Consider the following 19,306-nt stretch of genomic DNA (forward strand, 5'->3'; position numbering starts at 1 on the left):
TCAACATTGGAATTAATACTTTTTGAGAAACGAGACTGGCATTTCTCTTCCCGTCGCTGCGACTTTTGCAGATAACGAAATGTCCACGTATTACAATGTTTATCAAACTATTTGTTCCGCCACGCGCCATAAGGTTCCGTCCAACCCCCCTCTTCATTGTTTTGAGGTACGGGACGAAAGCGAGGCTGTGGGCACATAAGCCCTATACACACATAGACAGAAGAGTTTAGGTTAGAGTAGTGTTAAGACACCTTGTGAGAACTTATTATAAGTCATTAAATAAGTGAAAAATCAAGCCAAGGGTTTCATTAACAAAATCAGTCAGTGCCCCGTAATAATCCTGTCTGTCAGGGCAGGCAAAAGGAGATAATACCAGAAGGTGCTTCGTGCACAATCAAACACTATTTACGGTTATTATTAATGAAAGAATAGGGTTCTTTTGATACTAGTGCTCAAGTGAATGCTGTTTATTTTTAATCTTTTACTGCTTACTCTCCCTGTAATTTGAAATAACAATTTATGATAACAATTTAATTTGTCGACGTAAAAGCAATACATCTACGACGTATATAATAGCGATTGAAGGAAAATTTAATTATACGTCTTGGTTTAATTAGTGTAATGGATTGGACAATTTACTGCAACTATTTTAGTACCTATTAAACTTCACATTGAAAAAAATGACCTTTTTAAATTTTAGAATTACAGGGAATATAGAGGATAACGGTAAATGATATTTTAGGATTAAACAAAAAGAAGACTGGTGCAAAATTCACTTTTTATTGAAAATGGCCTATCTACACTGATACAGTTTTGTTAATATGCAAGAATCATTTAAATTCTTAACGCATTTTAAGTATTATAGTCCAAGAGCTGACGACGAATTTAGGGAATGTATTTTAGGCAAGTGACATTTGCAAAAAAATATATTTTAGGCAAATACCCAGAAATAAAAATCCCAGACTATGTATTTTATTCGTTTGAAAGTATGACTCGACCCCCAAAGAGTATATTTTATAGTAATTGACACAATATTAGATTCCGGATTAGATTATAATGTTATATATGTTATATTATTGTATTATTTTTTCAAACAAATATCAAATATCTAATACAACTAAATAAATATTGTATACTATAATGTACAGCAGAAAAGGTGGCAGAAGAACTAGTCCAAAATTTCAAATATATTTTGTGAAGCATATTATTTGTAAGTAAATTTCCTCTTATTTTTGTATTTAGTAATTAATATTTAAATAAAGTGAAAATAAATTTATCCAGTTTTAATTAATTTAGATACGAAATTGTTTTGTCAGTGTATGTGCAACTTTTAGAGAAGTTAATCTTTTCGTGCATCAAACTCTTCATTTTCTTGCGTCTTCCTTAAGTTCGGCTATATATAGAATGAGTTCCATCTACTTATTTATCATTTACAATTAATAAGATTCAAAAAATTTTCTACTGTTTCTGCAAATCCATCAGTATTTTAGAGATGACAAAGACTTTGTGGAAACCTAACATCATTTTAAGCAGTGAATCTCATTCTTTCTCTGTTTCAGTTATTTTAATTTTCAATTTAAATTTAAAAGGCGTGAACAAATAATTTGTTGTTTCCTCATTATAACCACTTACCGTTATGTTAATTTTATATTTTATTTCACATGCAAATTAAAAAATGTGACATAACTTGTTTTACAGAGAAGTTCCATTATCATATTCTCTAATTGTTACTTTTATTTTAATTGCTACATAATTTTGGATGTGTACTAACAATAAAATTTCATTTGCGACCCCGTCTCAAAATTGAATTCTTAGATTTAACAAAATATACACATAAGTTTAGTCGGTATACAACATAGGTATATGTATGTAGGCCTAGATACAAGTTATCCTCAAAATCTTACATCGAAAAAATGTCTACCTTCAAAAAATATTCGCAATAAGCTCGGGTAAGTTTAATTACCAACATGTTTTAATTTTTCTTAAATCGAATAATTAAGCATTTAAAATAATTGTATTTCAAGAAAACACTCTTAGGATTATTCATATCCAAGGACCTCTTTGATATGATCTCTCCATGAACTTTAATATCTTTTTCATAATTCAAAACGTATCACCTCCATAAGAGAGCTTGTAATAAAAAAAGTAGAAAAACCTCGGTCTCTTGTTATATTATTCCATTTATGCATTACAATTAATTATCGTGTCATGTATATGGCAGAGCATGTTCGCAACATTATAAGTTGATTAAAGCTATCTGCCTAACAGTTTGTAAAAATGCTTCCACTATTAACTACTAGTAGAATCAGCAATAAGTTTTATATAATTACTACGAGTGTTTTGATTTTTGCGGATTTGTTTGATAATGGAAATTGCTTAACTTTTGTCAAAAAGGAAGAATATGTAAGTTTTTTTAAATTATGTTTGATAATTGTCTCATTTGGACGATGATACAGGTGGTGCACTGTATATATTATCCATATTTTTTCCGTTAGTATTTGGGATGCAAAAAACGTAGATATTATATGTTGCAGAGATATTACCGAATTCGTTTTTTATGGAAAACCCTCTTAATTTCTACATATATACAGGGTGATTTCACTTTAAATACAGAAACTGTAAGAATAGATTAGTTGCCAAAAAATAAGTAAAGTTTGCTCTATAAACTTTTTTCCTGGAGGGGGGCGTGGTTTTCGAAATACTAGGTGTTCAAGTTTCCAAAAAAAATTATATTTTCTGTCATATCTTCATATAGCGTTGAACGATTTAAATGAAATTTTTCTACAGCGTAGGTATTCACTTAATTAGACATTTTATTGAATGCAATATTAACCTCATGGCATTAACCAAAGGCGCCGCTCCATATTTCCATAAAAAACTGGTGTTTTTTTTTTTTTTAGAAATAATGTTAAATTCATGTATTGTTACGTTAAGTAATTGAAATGTTCTTGGTGTTTTTAATAGTAGCAGCCGTTTAGGAGATAATTTCTTATTTGCGCTTTAGTCCACATACCCACATTTGTTTAAAATACATCCGCAAAAATGTATTCTTTTGTCTGCATCATCTATAGTAAGCTTTACGATGATCCCATTTTAGTTTTATAACAAGCTTTGTTTATTTCATATATGTTTATATCCTGAAGCTGGGCTACGAGACGAATTGTGGCAAAGAATAGACGAAAATTGTAATCTCGTCAGGGAAAAATCATGTCATGATAAGCTCCTCTATAAATAGCCTGATTAGAAGATATCAAAAGTGCATCGATGCGGAAGGATTTCGCAAACTCTACTTATTTTTTGGTAATAAATATAGTTCTGCAGTTTTTGTATTTAAGGTGGAATCACCCTGTATATATTATATAGAACACATTTTTATGATTATAGTGATCTGAAGTTTGGTCAAAAGAATGTGCAATAAGTACGTATAATGTGGCTAGGCCACCAAGTCTTATGGCAGTCTTTTTGGCATATCTCCCGTGCTTTTAAAGATAAATCTGTCAAACCAATAATGAGAAGTTATGTAAAAGCATGACCATATTTTTATATAAAAAAAACATATACTGGATTATATTTCTCAAAAATGATAATCAAATGTCTGGGAAGTACATACAGGTTTTCAAAATGTAAAATATTTGCTATAACTTTTGTTCAAACACATTTTTTCATGTCTTGAAAATAACAGAGAAGATAATTTCTACACTTATAATGAATTAACCAGGACCTAAAATTTGTGATGTATATCTTGAAAAGCTAATTCATTTAGAAATTTAATTCCCTTTAAATATTCCGATTAAAATACTTTCATAAACATTTCGTAACACATAGAATGATTCTAAAGCCATTTTATGCAAAAAAGCTAAAAATTAAATTCTTTTTTCAGAATATGCCTTCATTGATCTACAGAGAGATAAATAAGTATGCCAATATATACATATTTTCAATAATTTAAATAATAACAAAATCAAATAATCAATATATCTTTTTAAAGTAACGATTAAATTGTTTTGTTAAAAAATATTTATTTGTGGATAAAGGGAAAACAATAAAGGGAACATAGTAAATTTTAAACAGATCACTTTTATCAAAGGTACGTGAGGTTTTTTTTATTTTGCAATAATAAATAGTGAACGATTTGAAATAATGTAGATATATTTAAACTTCCAATGTAAACAAGTTTGTCAGTATATTAGTTAAAATTGAATGGATTCAAATAACATAACATGAAAAAAGAGCGCTTGGCCATAGACCAGACTAATGTATCTCATACTGCTTTAATCTGGTAAATTTAAATCTACTGTCAAAATTTCCGGAACAGTTTTTGTTTTGATCCTAACATCAAAAAACGGTTTTCAAGATTTCAAAGCAACCTGATCATCATCATCATCATTGGAATTCACGATATCATTGCCCCACAGACCCATAATCCTATAACCCCATACACCCCACAACCTCATAACCCCATAACTTCGTAACCCCATAAGTCCGTAACCTGTTATTTTGAACGATTTTAATTGCAACATCTCACGATCACAGTGAAGACAGTACTGTCATGTTTTTTTGGTGTAGATACAAAGAGAAAGCACCTCAGGTGAATTTCTAACACAAATCTGTACACCCCAGATCATAGGTCTATAAGAACTTGCAAGTCCTCAGAAATTGTTATATATCTTCCCACATCCAGAGTTACGGAGTATTGAGTTATGGGATTATAGAAGTTTGCCAAGTCTGTCATGTAGTTTCAGATACCTGGTGCATGGGGTCCATGTTCCCACAGAGTTTCATGGTTCTACACTCTCGCACATCCCATGTTATGGGGTAATGGTGTAATAATATTATGAGTTCGAATGTTTTGCTAATTACTCACGACTCAAGTCAGTTTGAAATCTCGAAAACCGTTTTCTAGAGAGATTCAGATTCAACGGTTAAAGTACTATAGGATACACTAGTCTGATGGTCCAATCCACTTTTTTTGTGGTTTATGACGCTGTGTAATCATTAGATATCGTTTGATGGACATTTATATTCTGATATTTTGTTCCAGAACAGAACTCTTCAGGTCAAAACCAATAATGGCTTCGTACAGGGTTTCTCGAGAAAAATGGGCAATGGTAAAGACATTTTTATATACCAAGGAATACCTTTTGCAAAGCCACCCCTCTACAATTTAAGATTTATGGTAAATTCTTGGTAATACAGTACTTTACTGGCGACAATGACAAAAAAAGCTACTTGTATAACACCGCAATATCCTTTAAAATTTTCTTCTTAGAGTCCGCAACCGCAGACGAAGTGGGCCGGTGTTTTAGATGCCAGGCAGCAAACACAACCTTGCGTTCAACTGATGTTTAGAACAACTCCAATAACAGTCAATGGAGTAGAAGATTGCCTGTATCTAAATACATATTCACCTATTGTAAGTATTTACTATCATCCAGTAAAATATATCAGCAATGATGAATTTGCTCGTTGCTAGTTGTCGAACGTTAAACAATATCTGGGCTAGTTGCTAGATAATCGGTTAGAATTACTGGATGTTTCGAGAAACATATCGTTATCTTCTTCATTTGAAGGAATTCGAGGATTTGGAACATCCCCACGTCAGAAAATTTTACTGAAACAAATCACAATTATGCCAAAATGTTGTAAAATTTAGCAAAGAGATGTTATCTACAGAAGTATGTGACAGGGACATTTGAAGAATCAATTATTTTTAAAACATAACTTCCTGTTTCTGTGTCTTGTGTTTAATAAATAAACAGTGACATTGAATCCGAATCCGATGATTTGTCTCCACAAAACTCCTTTTTAAATACCACTCTTCTTCAAAATTCATTTTGAATCATTCGAATACCTCTTTTCTCCGAGAAATCGAAATCGAAATTAAAACTCATTAGTTAGCGTATTTGTCGATATTGCGAAATTTTACTTCACACAAATTTTGTGTAGAATTCGACATTTTTGGTTCATTTCTAAACATTTTTTATTCCATCCGCCATAGCGTTTTCATTATGAAAAATTAAATTAATAGAAAGTCAAATCAAAATTTTTTAATTTAAATCAATTTGAGTTTTAAGGACAAAAACATAGTTTTTATTGTGCGATATTATGTAGTAGAGAAGAAATATCTACTCAGTATATCTAGTTAAGTAATACTAAATTTATTAAATATACAGGGTGATTTTTAAGTTGGGTAAATCTTTCTACCGTCAAATAAAGCTAAGAAAAATAAATATTTTTTCCTTTACCACTTTTTCGGAATATCAATATTAACGAAAGTACAGGGGGTTAAAGTTTTGTTTAAAAATTTTAAAAATAATTTTTTTTTCTACGAAACCGCTTGTGATATGTTAATGAAATTTTACAGGCGTTGATAACTCCAAAAGTCGCATATTATTCGATAAGCAGAATATTTCTAAATCTATCAGTGGCGCACGTACCAACAGATAATTCAATATTTTTTAAGAAAAAATGGTACGCTACTGTTTTTTCGAAACAAAAATAAATTTTGATTTCTCTGTTCAGTTCTGAAGAAGAAAGCTCTCTTGAGTTTTTTCACACGACTCATACTTTTCAAATAAAAAAAAGGAATAGTTTTATTCCACATTCAAAATCAAATGTAACTTTAATTCAAAATCAAATCACACTTTTTCATATTTTGTTTTTGTTTATTCCTATTGTCAACCAATGTTCTGTCAATTTAATTGCTTCCGTAAAATTATTAAAGTACCAATACAAAAATGGCTTATGTTTATTCAAATAATGAATTAGTTGATATGCTGATTATTTACGGGGAGTGTCGTACAAATGCCGCTGCTGCATCTCGCTTATACGCTAAACGATTTCCGTTCCTTCACACCGACAATTTCTCAATTTAGTTCAAAGAGCCAGAGAAACTGGTAAATTAAAGGAACATCGCGGAGGTCATGCAGGGAGACTCCGACAACGTGAAAATGTTCAAATCGAAGATCAAGTTTTACATCTTATCGGGGAAGACCCAACAAGAACCACTAGGGAAATTGCAAGACATGCACAGGTGCTACAACCTACCAAAAATCCACATGCTGTTAGAAGAACCAATTTTCAACATCGATTTTCCGTCAATGTATGGGCAGGACTTGTGAATGGAATGCTCATTAGACCACATATTTTACCAGTTCGTTTAACGGGCGAAAATTATTTAAACTTCTTGCAAAATGATCTGTCAGTTCTCTTGGAGGAAATCCCACTGAACGTAAGGCAAAACATGTGGCTTCTGCAAGACGGGGCACCCCCCCACTTCAGTAGGGAGGTACGATTGTTCTTGGACAATACTTTTCGAAAAAAATGGATTGGTCGAGGTGGTCCAGTGGAGTGGCCTCCGAGATCTCCAGATCTGACTCCATGTGACTTTTTTTGTGGGGCTACATGAAATCCTTAGTGTGCCAAATTCCTGTAAAATTTCATTAACATATCACAAGCGGTTTCGTAGAAAAAAATTAATTTTTAAAATTTTTAAACAAAACTTTAACCCCCTGTACTTTCGTTAATATTGATATTTCGACAAAGTGGTAAAGGAAAAAAATATTTATTTTTCTTAGCTTTATTTGGCGGTAGAAGGATTTACCCAACTTAAAAATCACCCTGTATCCCTTGACTGATTCTTTTGACGCAATGGGTTATTTCATAAATGCAGACATACCAAATCAAATAGAAACGGTGACATAAAATACTGCAATTACAGACAATATCTTAAAGACTATTTTCTATTAAATTAAAGATTCGTATATATGAAATCATGAGAATATGAAAAAAAGTCGTTCGAGATTAAATTAATTCAACATTATTTTAGAAACCTCGAAGTAATGAAACCGTTCCAGTGTTATACTGGATTCAGGGTGGCTCATTTCTTGAAGGAGATGTGACAATATATGATCCAGAATACTTCGTAGAAGAGAATGTGATCGTTGTTACTGCTAATTACAGACTTGGGATGTTTGGTAAGCTAATTTAGAAATAGATGTTTGTAAATGGTTGGTAGGTATCGTAAAAATAGATTCATATTAATAACATGTTGAGTGGTTAACATTTCTTGAAAATATATTCAGTAAATAACACTTTTTCATAATGTTTACACCAGGTTTCCTCAGCACGGAAGACGAAGCAGCTCCGGGAAACTATGCTCTTAAAGATCAAAATGCCGTACTGAGGTGGATCCGAAGTAATATTAAAGGCTTTGGAGGTGATCCTAATAGAGTTACAATACTGGGACAAAGTGCAGGTGCTTGTTCTGTTATGTACCATATGGTTTCGCCAAAAAGCATAGGTCTATTTCATGGAGCTATAGCTATGAGTGGTAACAGTCTTAGTCCTTGGTGTCTTCAAAGATATCCAAGAAATGTTGCTAGAGATATAAGTTTACATTTGGGCCTTTCAATAGAGAATAGCACGGCTTTTGTAGAGGCTCTAAGAAAAATGGATAGCCAGCAGCTGATGTATGGTCAAGTAGTCCCAATTTTAGTTGTGAGTATTTGTTCAAATTGTACCAACGATATTGCTACAAACTATCAGGGATGATTATTCTTGTGAAAACAAACAAACGGAACAGTTAAATGTTTGTAGAATGAATCCTAAGGGCTTTATGATCCTTTAAGTTTGCATGTGGGATACGAATTTTGTTAAACTACCCAAGAGCTATCGTAGACGATTTTTGTTGCACAATTTCTGCACTGAATTCCACGTCGTCGGTTTAGACTTCGTTCTTTTCTTCTGGAAATTAAGTCCTCCAACTGATCCTCCATTGGTTCGCAGTTCTGGTTCTTGTTTTATTGGGGATGAGTCGTTTTCAAATTCCAGTCTGTTGTAATCCTTCCTCTCCACTGAAATTATGGAGATAAAGGATTATAACTATTTGTCAACCACCCTGAAAATTATCCAACCATTGGCAACTGCCAGGGAACCAAGCGAAGATGGTTTTAGACCAACTTAGAAGGAGTGATCTTATCGGTCAGAAAAAAAAAGAAAAATTTCCATTGAGAGAAATTAACCAATAAGAAAGTTTTGTTTAGATAATCAGTATCATACAGCATTTTTTATTATTAGTGTTGTATCATCATCAATATCACATGGCACCTTCCTAATGTGGTTAACTGTAAATGTAACTTTTTAACACGAAGAGAAATTTTAAAAACAAATTTAATAAATTAATTTACCTAAGCGTTTATAATTATGGCAAAAAAGTCACTTATTAGTGCCAAAAAAGTCACTTATTTGAAGTAAATATTTATTTTTGATGCTAGCGAGCGATGGCAAGCAAAAAAAATATTCGAGAATGCAAACGAATTTCGCAATTGAGTATCAAACAAAATTTTTTCGAAAACTGTATCCCACAGTTCAAAAATCTTTAAAAATGTGAAAAGATTTTGACATTTAAAATTAATTTATTTGACATATGTCATTTATAATTTAGGTAGGTACTGCATATATTTTAATATCAAATAAAATTCTTTGATTTAAATTGATTGATAATTAAACTGGTTATTAATTAATTATTATTATTGTTATAATTTATGATTTTGTTGATAATAATAAATAAACTGATCAACTGATTTTATCTTCTATAATTTCAATGATTTTTGTAGATGGATGTGAACAAAAAACTGCTGTTCCGACACCTAATGTACAGGGTGTTTTTGAATGGAGTAGCATAAATGATACCAGTGAATCTACATTTCAAAAGAACACGATCTGCAAAAAATCGCCTTAGTAAAATGTTCACCCCTGAAGAGATATGGGCCATCAAAGTTTCCAAAAAAATTATGAAAATTGGCTGTAATTTGAAAACCGAACGAGGTACAAATAACAAATTTTTTACAGGTTGTTTACTAATACAGATGCGAGTTTTCAACTATTTTTCGAAAATTTTAACCCCTCGAAAGGGGTTGAAATAACCACCCCTCAAGCCATTTTTTGCCATAACTTTTATATTTCGTAAAAACTCGATATCCAAAAATACGCATTAGATAAACTGGTTCTTTTAGAAACTTTTACCTCTCTAGCAATTTTCCTTTAAAACTTTTCGTTTATTAATAAAAAAATAAAATGTATTACCATTCACCTCACACCGTATATGATTGCAATCAATCAAAGAAAAACTAAGTGTGCTGCTGTCATGCCAGTTGTCACAATTAACTCTTCTGTAAGTTGTCACTGTTATCAGCTAAATACTTTTTGGGTGTAAATTAACAAGAATTATGCCAAATTTTACTAATGATGAATATGTGGACATGCTACAAGTGTTTTTTTCTACGATCGTGCAAAATTTACTACTTATTGCACTACCTACTGTGCCAAAAGTTTAACTTTTTTTACAGTAGTACAAAAAAAATATTGATTACAAGTTTAATCTAAGCATATCCATAAGTACCTAACGTCTGACATTGACAATTTGCGCAATTAATTTCCAGTTGTCAGTTAAAATTTTAATATTATGTAAAATACTGTTAAATAAAATTTGAAATAAAAACAATCGTAGAAAAAATGTTGCGTGCAACATGTGCAAAAAGCATATTTGTTGCACTTAACATGATTGCAGCTCTCAACTTCGTCTCGAGCTGCAAACTTCATGCATCGTACAACAAATACACACTCTTTACAGTAGTTGCACAAATAACTGTTTGAATGTCGCAGAAACTTTTATTAAATAGAAGTACAATGAAAACGAAACTAAGAAATAATTTATTATCAAAAAGAGAAAAAACAAAAAACTTAGTTAAAGGACATTTTCAAAATAATTGCCATTTCTTTCTAAACACAACCTAACACGTTTATCAAAGTTGTTACGGACTCGAGCAAAAATTATGGGATTGTTGCGAATCTCATCAGCCGCCGCGAATATTCTTTCCTGTAGCTCTTCAACACTGTCAACTGGGGTCGCATAAACAATACTTTTTATATGTCCCCAAAAGAAAAAATCCATGGGCGTTAGATCGGGAGAACGTGCAGGCCAAGAGATAGGTGCCTCATTGCCGCGACCTATCCAACGATTCGGGTAATTTAAATTAAGCCACCGCCTAACTACTACAGTGCTGTGAGCAGGAGCCCCGTCATGCATGTACCACATGGCCTGACGTACATTTAATGGTACTTCCTCCAGAAGTGGTGGTAGATGCTCATTTAAGAACTGCAAATATTCAACAGCACCAAGTCGATGAGGTAAAACAAAAGGGCCGACAAGCACATTTTCTACAATTCCTGCCCAAATGTTTAAACTAAAATTATGTTGAAATGTTGTCATAGATACTTCGTGAGGATTTTCATGAGCCCAGGAATGAAGATTGTGCATATTGGTTAAACCATGTCTTTGAAAAGTTGCTTCATCTGTGAAAAGTATCTTTGAGGCAAAATTCAAATTATTTCTTAGAATATTAAGATACGATTCGCAAAAAACAACTCGCTTATGCATGTCTGGTTCAAGTAGAGCTTGAACTGGCCGGTGGTGAAAAGGATATAATAAATTATCATGGACAATATTCCAAACAACACTATGGGACACATTTAAGTGCATTGCTGTTTTTCTCGTACTAGTCTGACGATTTTCGTCAAACTCTTCAAGTACTGCATCCTCAAGATAAATAGTACGAACAGTAGGTCTTCGGCCGGTACCCTCAATATGCGGCTGTATTTTTCCAGTTTCCCGAAGTCTTCGTTCTACCGCCGAAAAAGTTTGTCTGTGGGGAACTTGACGATTTGGATATCTCTCATTATACGCTCTTGTTGCCGCAGCACAGTTTTTGCGACATTCAAAATACACTTGTAGCATGTCCACATATTCATCATTAGTAAAATTTGGCATAATTCTTGTTAATTTACACCCAAAAAGTATTTAGCTGATAACAGTGACAACTTACAGAAGAGTTAATTGTGACAACTGGCATGACAGCAGCACACTTAGTTTTTCTTTGATTGATTGCAATCATATACGGTGTGAGGTGAATGGTAATACATTTTATTTTTTTATTAATAAACGAAAAGTTTTAAAGGAAAATTGCTAGAGAGGTAAAAGTTTCTAAAAGAACCAGTTTATCTAATGCGTATTTTTGGATATCGAGTTTTTACGAAATATAAAAGTTATGGCAAAAAATGGCTTGAGGGGTGGTTATTTCAACCCCTTTCGAGGGGTTAAAATTTTCGAAAAATAGTTGAAAACTCGCATCTGTATTAGTAAACAACCTGTAAAAAATTTGTTATTTGTACCTCGTTCGGTTTTCAAATTACAGCCAATTTTCATAATTTTTTTGGAAACTTTGATGGCCCATTCAGGGGTGAACATTTTACTAAGGCGACTTTTTGCAGATCGTGTTCTTTTGAAATGTAGATTCACCGGTATCATTTATGCTACTCCATTCAAAAACACCCTGTATATCATGTAAAAATCAACTTTTAATGAAAGTTTTCGAAAAAATATATTTATTTGTATTGTCATAAAACTCTTCATCACAAACTAAACTATAAAAAACTAAACACCGCGATAAAAATTTTTGCTAGAGTAAAAAATTGTGCATAATAAGAATAAATAAAAAGTTAACAAGAAACATTTTAACTATTAGTAAGCTCCTTCAGAAAAAAGTTTTTCATTACGACAGCAGCGTAATCTTTCTATAGCCTATTTAATGCAGATATTTTTTAGAGTTAATCAGTTTCTGCTTATGGCTAAAAGATATTTGCCTCAGTGGTTCTTTAAGGATTTATAAAGGCACAACATTTTTTGTTGGAAATGATCTATTCAAATATGTGAAAGAAAATTATGTTTAGGTTAAATAACTGTATTCATCAGACTCTTAATAATTTCAACATTACTGCTTCTTTTTGTCCATACCTTACATTTAGGTAGCCACTAGTATACCAAGCTTGAAAAGCATAATATCTTCAATGATCTTGAGTAATTATATAATAAAAAATTATGTTTCATGTTCAGCTTTCGAAAAATCGCATTCTTTAGGAAACGTTTTAGGAGGAAATGGTTACTTTTGTTTCTTTGCTTTTTTTATTCAGCCCTGAAAGTTGGTCGCAGTGTCACTGTTACATTTTACGTGCCAATTTTTCATTTTAAAATCAACGTTCAGAAATAATGTCAAATATTATTCATTCGCTAAGAGCACAAGTATAACCTTTGTGGCGTTCTTGTGTAATATTTTTAAGTGGGTACTTATTAAGCAGATTTGGAATGCCAGAACATAACAGAATTGCAAGCAAATGATCAAAAAATATTTAGAAACGCAACAATGTTGAAATTGTTCAGTATCTTCGACAATGTAGCAAAAGGAACAACAGACAAAAGATATAAAAATCACATTTGGTTGTAAAATAATAGTTTGTGCTTTTACGAGTGTTACCGATCTTATCGGTTGCCATTTAATGATACAGAGCAAAAATATATTTCTTACCAAATTCATTATCCTTACAGAACTTGGCACAAATCTACCACAACGGGCTGGCATTTACTCCTGTCATCGAGTACAACCACAAAGATGCTTTTGTAACTGAATCAAGTTACTCCCTCTTAGAAAAAGGTAAATTTGCTAAAGTACCTTTAATTATTGGAACCACGAGTATGGAGTTTATTTTATTTAAAAATAGTAAGTAAAATATATTCACCGTTGTTTGTCTGAGATAAAAACTGAATATAGCTACGTAAATTCTGAATATTTGTGTTGCAAATTTTTCAGTTATATCCCTTATTAGACCACTTCTTTTCGTATTTGACCTCAGTCCAGGTTTAATTCCTAGTGGTATGAATATTCCTTCATTTTCACTAAGAAGAATTGTGGGAAATAAAATCAGAAACCGCTACTTTCAAGCTAAATCTGTTTTCGCTGCAACATATGATGAATTGTTACAAGTAAGTCAATAACCTATTTTAACATAACAATAATAAGTAAATTTTAGTATCTATCCGATGTCTTCTTCATCACGTCCATGCAAAAATCTGTGGAATTGATAACGAGATATTCGCCTGCATATATGTATGTTTTTGATTATGAGGGGCAAATAGCAATTGAATCTTTGAGTTTATTAAATTATCACATTGCAAGGGATGTGAAAGGTAAAGATTTTTATAACATAAAAGTTTGTGAATCATTTAGACAGAGTAAATCTTGAGTGTGTACATTTTTTTAAATAACGGTACAGTGTATATTGTGTAGAACATGTAATTGGTATTATTTTTGCTAAAGAATTGGAAAAAAATTAAATTTAATATAAATATGCATAATTTTTTAATGCAAAACTTGTTGAGAACCGCTGAACTTACTACACTGTTGAATTCACTCATAACGGTGATCATTTGTACAGTGTTGTAGCTCTCGCACAACAGTCTTAAACTACAACTCTTATATAAAATAGTAAGAAATAAGTTAAATAAATAAGCATTTTTTGTATACCTATTAGGTTCTCGAAAACGAAGCGAGAAACTAAAAAGAGTCAAGAGACACAAATGTACTATTTTTAGTGGGCTTATCTGAATATTACATAAAAACCGCAAAAAATTTACAGGATGATATTCTTTTCTACAAGAAAAAAGACTTGCTCGTTGGGTAGGTACGCCCCTGAAAATTCTGGATCAAATCTAATTGGTCCAGTTGAGGTAAGATAATTGTTTTAATAAACCGTAAAAATTTCATTAAAATCGGCTAGAGTTGTTTTTAAAAACTCATTTTTTTTTAAATAACACACTGTATCTCGGAAACGAAGCACTTGCAGACCCATAAACTTTTTTACATATTTTGCTGAATCCCCTAGGCTTCTGTCACTTCAACTCTGAAACACTAATATCTATTTGACAATTCTTTTGTTTACATAACAACCATCTTTTCTTTTTTCATTATCCTGCTAGTAAATGGACCACGAGCATATATACACCTCCCTTATCTTTATTACTTTCATATTTAAAAAATGGTCAAAGTTGTAGGAAATCTTTTTGTGGTTTCAAAACTGTATCTAAAAAATCAATTGAATGTTCCAATTCGGTGATATAAGTCAGACTTATAGAGTTTTTTGACAGAACGCCATATATATTTTTACATATTTGGATACAATGTCTCCTAAATATTACAAAGATATTTGGTTTAATGGGTCTGTATTTAATAATACGAGCGAATAATACGAGGCTTAAGGGTTTGTCGTTAGCACACTTTTTGGGCGTACCTATCTTCCTTATTATTAAGGATAGATTTTCAAACTTTTTATCATTGTAATGTTAATGTTATAAGTAATATATAAGATGTCCTGTTAAAAAATATGTTTGGTTTATATTTTCGAAATGCAACATTCTACTGTTTTTCTAAGTATAATTTTGAAATCAGAAGAAAATGTCCTACAATTTTAACCCATATAACTTTCTTCTAAATAAAAAACCAACAAAGATAAAGAATGTTATGTGAATAACATCTTTTACATAATTAAATATTTAGCTTTTACTAAGAGATGATAATCTTACAAACTAAGCTCACATAAAACTAAATTTGTACAACTTTCGTTATACTTTTTAAAAATTTCTTATGTTTACATATAAAATTAGCCGCATTTCCTTGACATGTAGGTAAACAAATGCACGCCAAATGTGCTATATGACTATCAGTAGACTTGCTAATCTTTATTGTATTTATCAACTTACTTATGTTCATTTGAAATATTTTTTTATTACCATACCAATACGGGTTAAAAAGTTTTTGCCGCAAGTACACTGTCATTGCACAGAAAACACGCATTCAACATAACTACCATTTCACTATTATTTTAAACCGCCATATTCATTTGAATGCAGCATTGTGAACTAAAAATATTGATTAAATACACTTAAACGTACTTAAAATAATACGTCAATCAAATATGCCGCTACATTGTAGTTTACTATCAAACAATAACGCAATGTTAAGAAAATACATTAAATTGAAAACACAACCTAAAAAGAATTCTATAGACTACAGGTATGTTGAACAACACCTACTACATGCTTTTTGAAGATTTGTAGAGTGAAATTTTGAAGTCTTATTTAATAGTACGAAAACGAACGCTCAATTTTAAATAGACCCTAAAAATGTGCATACATATTTGAAAACTTGAACTTATCGAAATAGCACATTATATTCGTATTACAAATTTTAAAATTTTTTAGGATGAAAATGTTTTGATTAAAATTTTTCTTGCAATTTCAAGATTTGAACTTTTGAGAAGTACAAGTTAAAAGAAAAATGTATTTTTCTAAACTGAATATTTATATTTAGTTTAAATTTATCGAAATGTTACATTTTTACTGCGATCGGTTGTAGTACTCGTATCTCGAAAGCTGCTAGATTATTATTTCTCTACAACGGAAACTCCGACAACGATCAAAAATTAAAATTTCTCTTTCTTCAATTCTCAAAAAATAAATTAATAAAATAATAAAACTATAAAAAAATAAAAATTACTGAAATGTTAGTTAAGAGAGCGAGCTGAATATGACCCTGTCTCTTAAGAGTCGCCCCTTCCAAACTGTAGATGCTGCCGCAGAATTTTGATTGCTTTTCACGGAATGTATGTGTGACGGGACAAAAAATAATATCCATAAACATTTGTATTAAAAATTCACTAGAGGCATTTACATTGCGAATTACAGCTGAAATTAAAACATGTGTGCACATTTAAAATTCACACTATATACCTACTAAATGTATTCACAATTATTTTCCTTTTTCTATCTACTTTTCTATGTGAAGATATACCTTCATATTCTGTAAATACATTTCTTATCATTTTTGAAGGCGCAGGACATGCAGAAGATATGGTATATTTATGGAAAGGACTTGATATGAATAGAAAGGAAAGACTTGTTCAAAATCGTTTAACAAAGATTTGGACAAATTTTATTAAATATGGGTAAGTATTCAATATAAAAATAGGTTATTTTTTATCTGGTTAATTGGCCTGCTGTTTCCTTTATCCCTTATTCTCTCTATCCTTCCTTAGAATTTCTAATCCTAATAAAAAGAAAACGTTTCTTTTATTTGTGCAATCAATGAATTATTCTTTCTCAACACTAAGTTCACTTCATTAATTTGTCGGGCCCTAACAGGATCAAGTTTTTTCTTCTAATTCGTTAATTTACAGGCATAATCTAATTAAGTAGATAATTATGAATGTTTTTCTATTAGGTATAATTTTTTGAAATTTCCAGTCTGCCAATATTTTAGAGCAATGCAATAACGTCTTCAATAAAAAAATATAGAATAGCGAAGGAACAATGAAAACTATGATTTTTGTTTTCAAAGAACAATTTAATTTTCTGTCCTTTTCTCCCCATCAATTTTATGATTGCAATATTCAAAAAAAATGAGTAGGACTATGTACAGTATCTGAAATTTCATGCAATAGTTGTAGTAATAGTATTTCGTGTGGATCTTCGATAGTCCAGTGATGAGTGTAGTGGACTTATGTACACCATTTCGACTGAAACATGCTTCAACTGTAACAAGTATTTGCGCTGTAAATTGAGGATTTCTTGTATGTTTCTGAACTTTCGCAAAAACCTCGACGTAGTGGAAAATCTTCAGGAGTAAGAGTTTGAACACGTTGAATATGAAATGGGTACAACTGAGCTTCTCATAATGTTCGCCACACAACAGGATGCGAAATATTTACTTGCCGCGCGATATTCCTAGTGCTACGATACGGATCTTCTTCGACTTGATCTAAAATCATCTCCTCGACATTTAAGATTCTGAGTGGTCATCCTGGGCCACCGTCGCGATCTCTACGTGGTTTTACTTCACCGGTGTCCAAAAGTCTTTGCGCTACAGCAACAAATGTTTGCGGTGCGGGGGCACGTCGTTCAGGATATCTTGCACGGTGCACATGACTAGCTCTGTGGGCATTTTCGTTTACATCGCCATAAATTATGAACATATCATAATATTCACTATTGCTAAATAAATGCGCCATTTTCAAAAGAAAACTTGTAATTACGGTTATTAAATGTAGTCTCGAAAAACAGCACAGCAATCACTACAACAATGTATTAAAACTGACTTTCGAATACAGTCCGGCTTCATAAGAAACCTACAAACTCGTAAAAAGTGTTACAGAATTTTTTAAAAGCACTCGCTGTGATAAAATACATGTATTTTAGCAGTTCCAAAACAGTTTTAAACACATTTATAATTAGCTTTTTTCCCTATGCCCTTAAACTGAAACCGATACAAGTTTGTGACATCAGTTAACTCCTTTTTCATCCCTCTAAATTTTCGACACAAGTTCATTAACAGCCTGTATAACAGGATGTCCCTAAAAGGTAGGGAAATATTTTGGGAAAGATCAAAACGAGACCATTTAGATTACATTAATGACTTACCTTCTATAGTACACTACGTAAGAAAATTATCGTATTTCTAATGTGTATAGCTCTGTTAATTATCATCGTAGCAAGACGTTTTTTTTATTTTATAGATAATGTACTTTAAGAAAAAAGATTTGGCATGATATTTTTGAAATTGACGGAGAATCTACTGGAGATCATGAAACTGGGAGCCAATAACCTATGTTCCTTGCATCAAACTACTGCGTAACGTCGTTATTGAAGTTATGGTGTTATGGGGTTCTAGGGTTACGGGGCTAGGGGTTAGGGGATTAAAGGGTTAAATATATTCTGTTTATAGAGCCTTGATAACCCCGCGATGAGAGAACAAGTCAAACTACTGAAGTAACGTGGTTATGGATTTATCGGTTATGAGGTTACGGAATTATACGGTTATGGGTTTAGAAGGTTGAATGCATAGGATTATGTTGTGGGGTTATTGTGGGTGCATAGCTTGCTGCCTATACAGGACCGTCGTGTGTAATAGGATTTGACAGCTTGGGTTACGAAGTGATATGGGGTTATCGGTAAACCCTGACGTGGTGGGGTTAAATGGATCACAGATTCGAATTCAGCGACCCCGAAAACATATGGTAGACATAGTCTGACCTTCAGACTTGACAAACTTTTTTTTTGTGTGGCTATGTCTCAAAATATTGTTCTTTTCTTTTAGTAATCCCACCCCAATAATGGATGAATTACTTCAGAATGTAACTTGGCCGTCAATCACTACTCCAGATTCAGCAATTTACCTGCACATAGGAGAAAGTTTAACTTTACGTCAAGATTACAGAGGAAGTTATAAAAAATTTTGGGCTGACCTTTTTGAAAAATATTGTCAGAAACCGTTTTATATATATTGATTATAAAATTTGTTAATATAAAATTATAATTTTATCTATATTGTGGTCCCAAATTTTAATATAGAAAGGGAAAAAA

General features: G+C 31.9%; 1 protein-coding gene across 5 annotated transcripts; it reads left to right on the forward strand.

Annotated features, from left to right (window-relative positions):
* The first annotated feature begins 1,818 nt into the window (after window positions 1-1,818).
* On the forward strand, window positions 1,819-19,306 carry LOC108906205 (venom carboxylesterase-6-like). Of its 5 annotated transcripts, none has more exons than XM_023454039.1 (10): window positions 1,819-1,949; window positions 5,042-5,176; window positions 5,270-5,413; window positions 7,829-7,976; window positions 8,117-8,499; window positions 13,442-13,613; window positions 13,704-13,876; window positions 13,924-14,080; window positions 16,779-16,893; window positions 19,041-19,306. In XM_023454039.1, exons 2-10 carry the CDS (start codon window positions 5,099-5,101, stop codon window positions 19,228-19,230), a joined length of 1,560 nt encoding a protein of 519 aa, XP_023309807.1. In that variant the 5' UTR covers window positions 1,819-1,949; window positions 5,042-5,098; the 3' UTR covers window positions 19,231-19,306. The 5 variants fall into 5 exon arrangements, with proteins under 5 accessions (XP_023309807.1, XP_023309806.1, XP_023309805.1 ...); XM_023454038.1 differs by having other exon boundaries at window positions 5,047-5,176; XM_023454037.1 differs by lacking the exon at window positions 1,819-1,949 and adding an exon at window positions 2,258-2,403.

The sequence above is a fragment of the Anoplophora glabripennis genome, unplaced genomic scaffold (assembly GCF_000390285.2).
Source record: "Anoplophora glabripennis isolate ALB-LARVAE unplaced genomic scaffold, Agla_2.0 scaffold203, whole genome shotgun sequence".
Classification (NCBI taxonomy): Eukaryota; Metazoa; Arthropoda; class Insecta; order Coleoptera; family Cerambycidae; genus Anoplophora; species Anoplophora glabripennis.

Bases quoted from the DNA above. Each gene is read 5' to 3' on its own strand.
- LOC108906205 (XM_023454037.1), top strand. From the start codon at position 2,278: ATGCTTCCACTATTAACTACTAGTAGAATCAGCAATAAGTTTTATATA. The intron at 5,414-7,828 runs GTAAGTATTTAC...ACATTATTTTAG, and splicing joins TAAATACATATTCACCTATT to AAACCTCGAAGTAATGAAAC. The intron at 7,977-8,116 runs GTAAGCTAATTT...TGTTTACACCAG, and splicing joins TTACAGACTTGGGATGTTTG to GTTTCCTCAGCACGGAAGAC.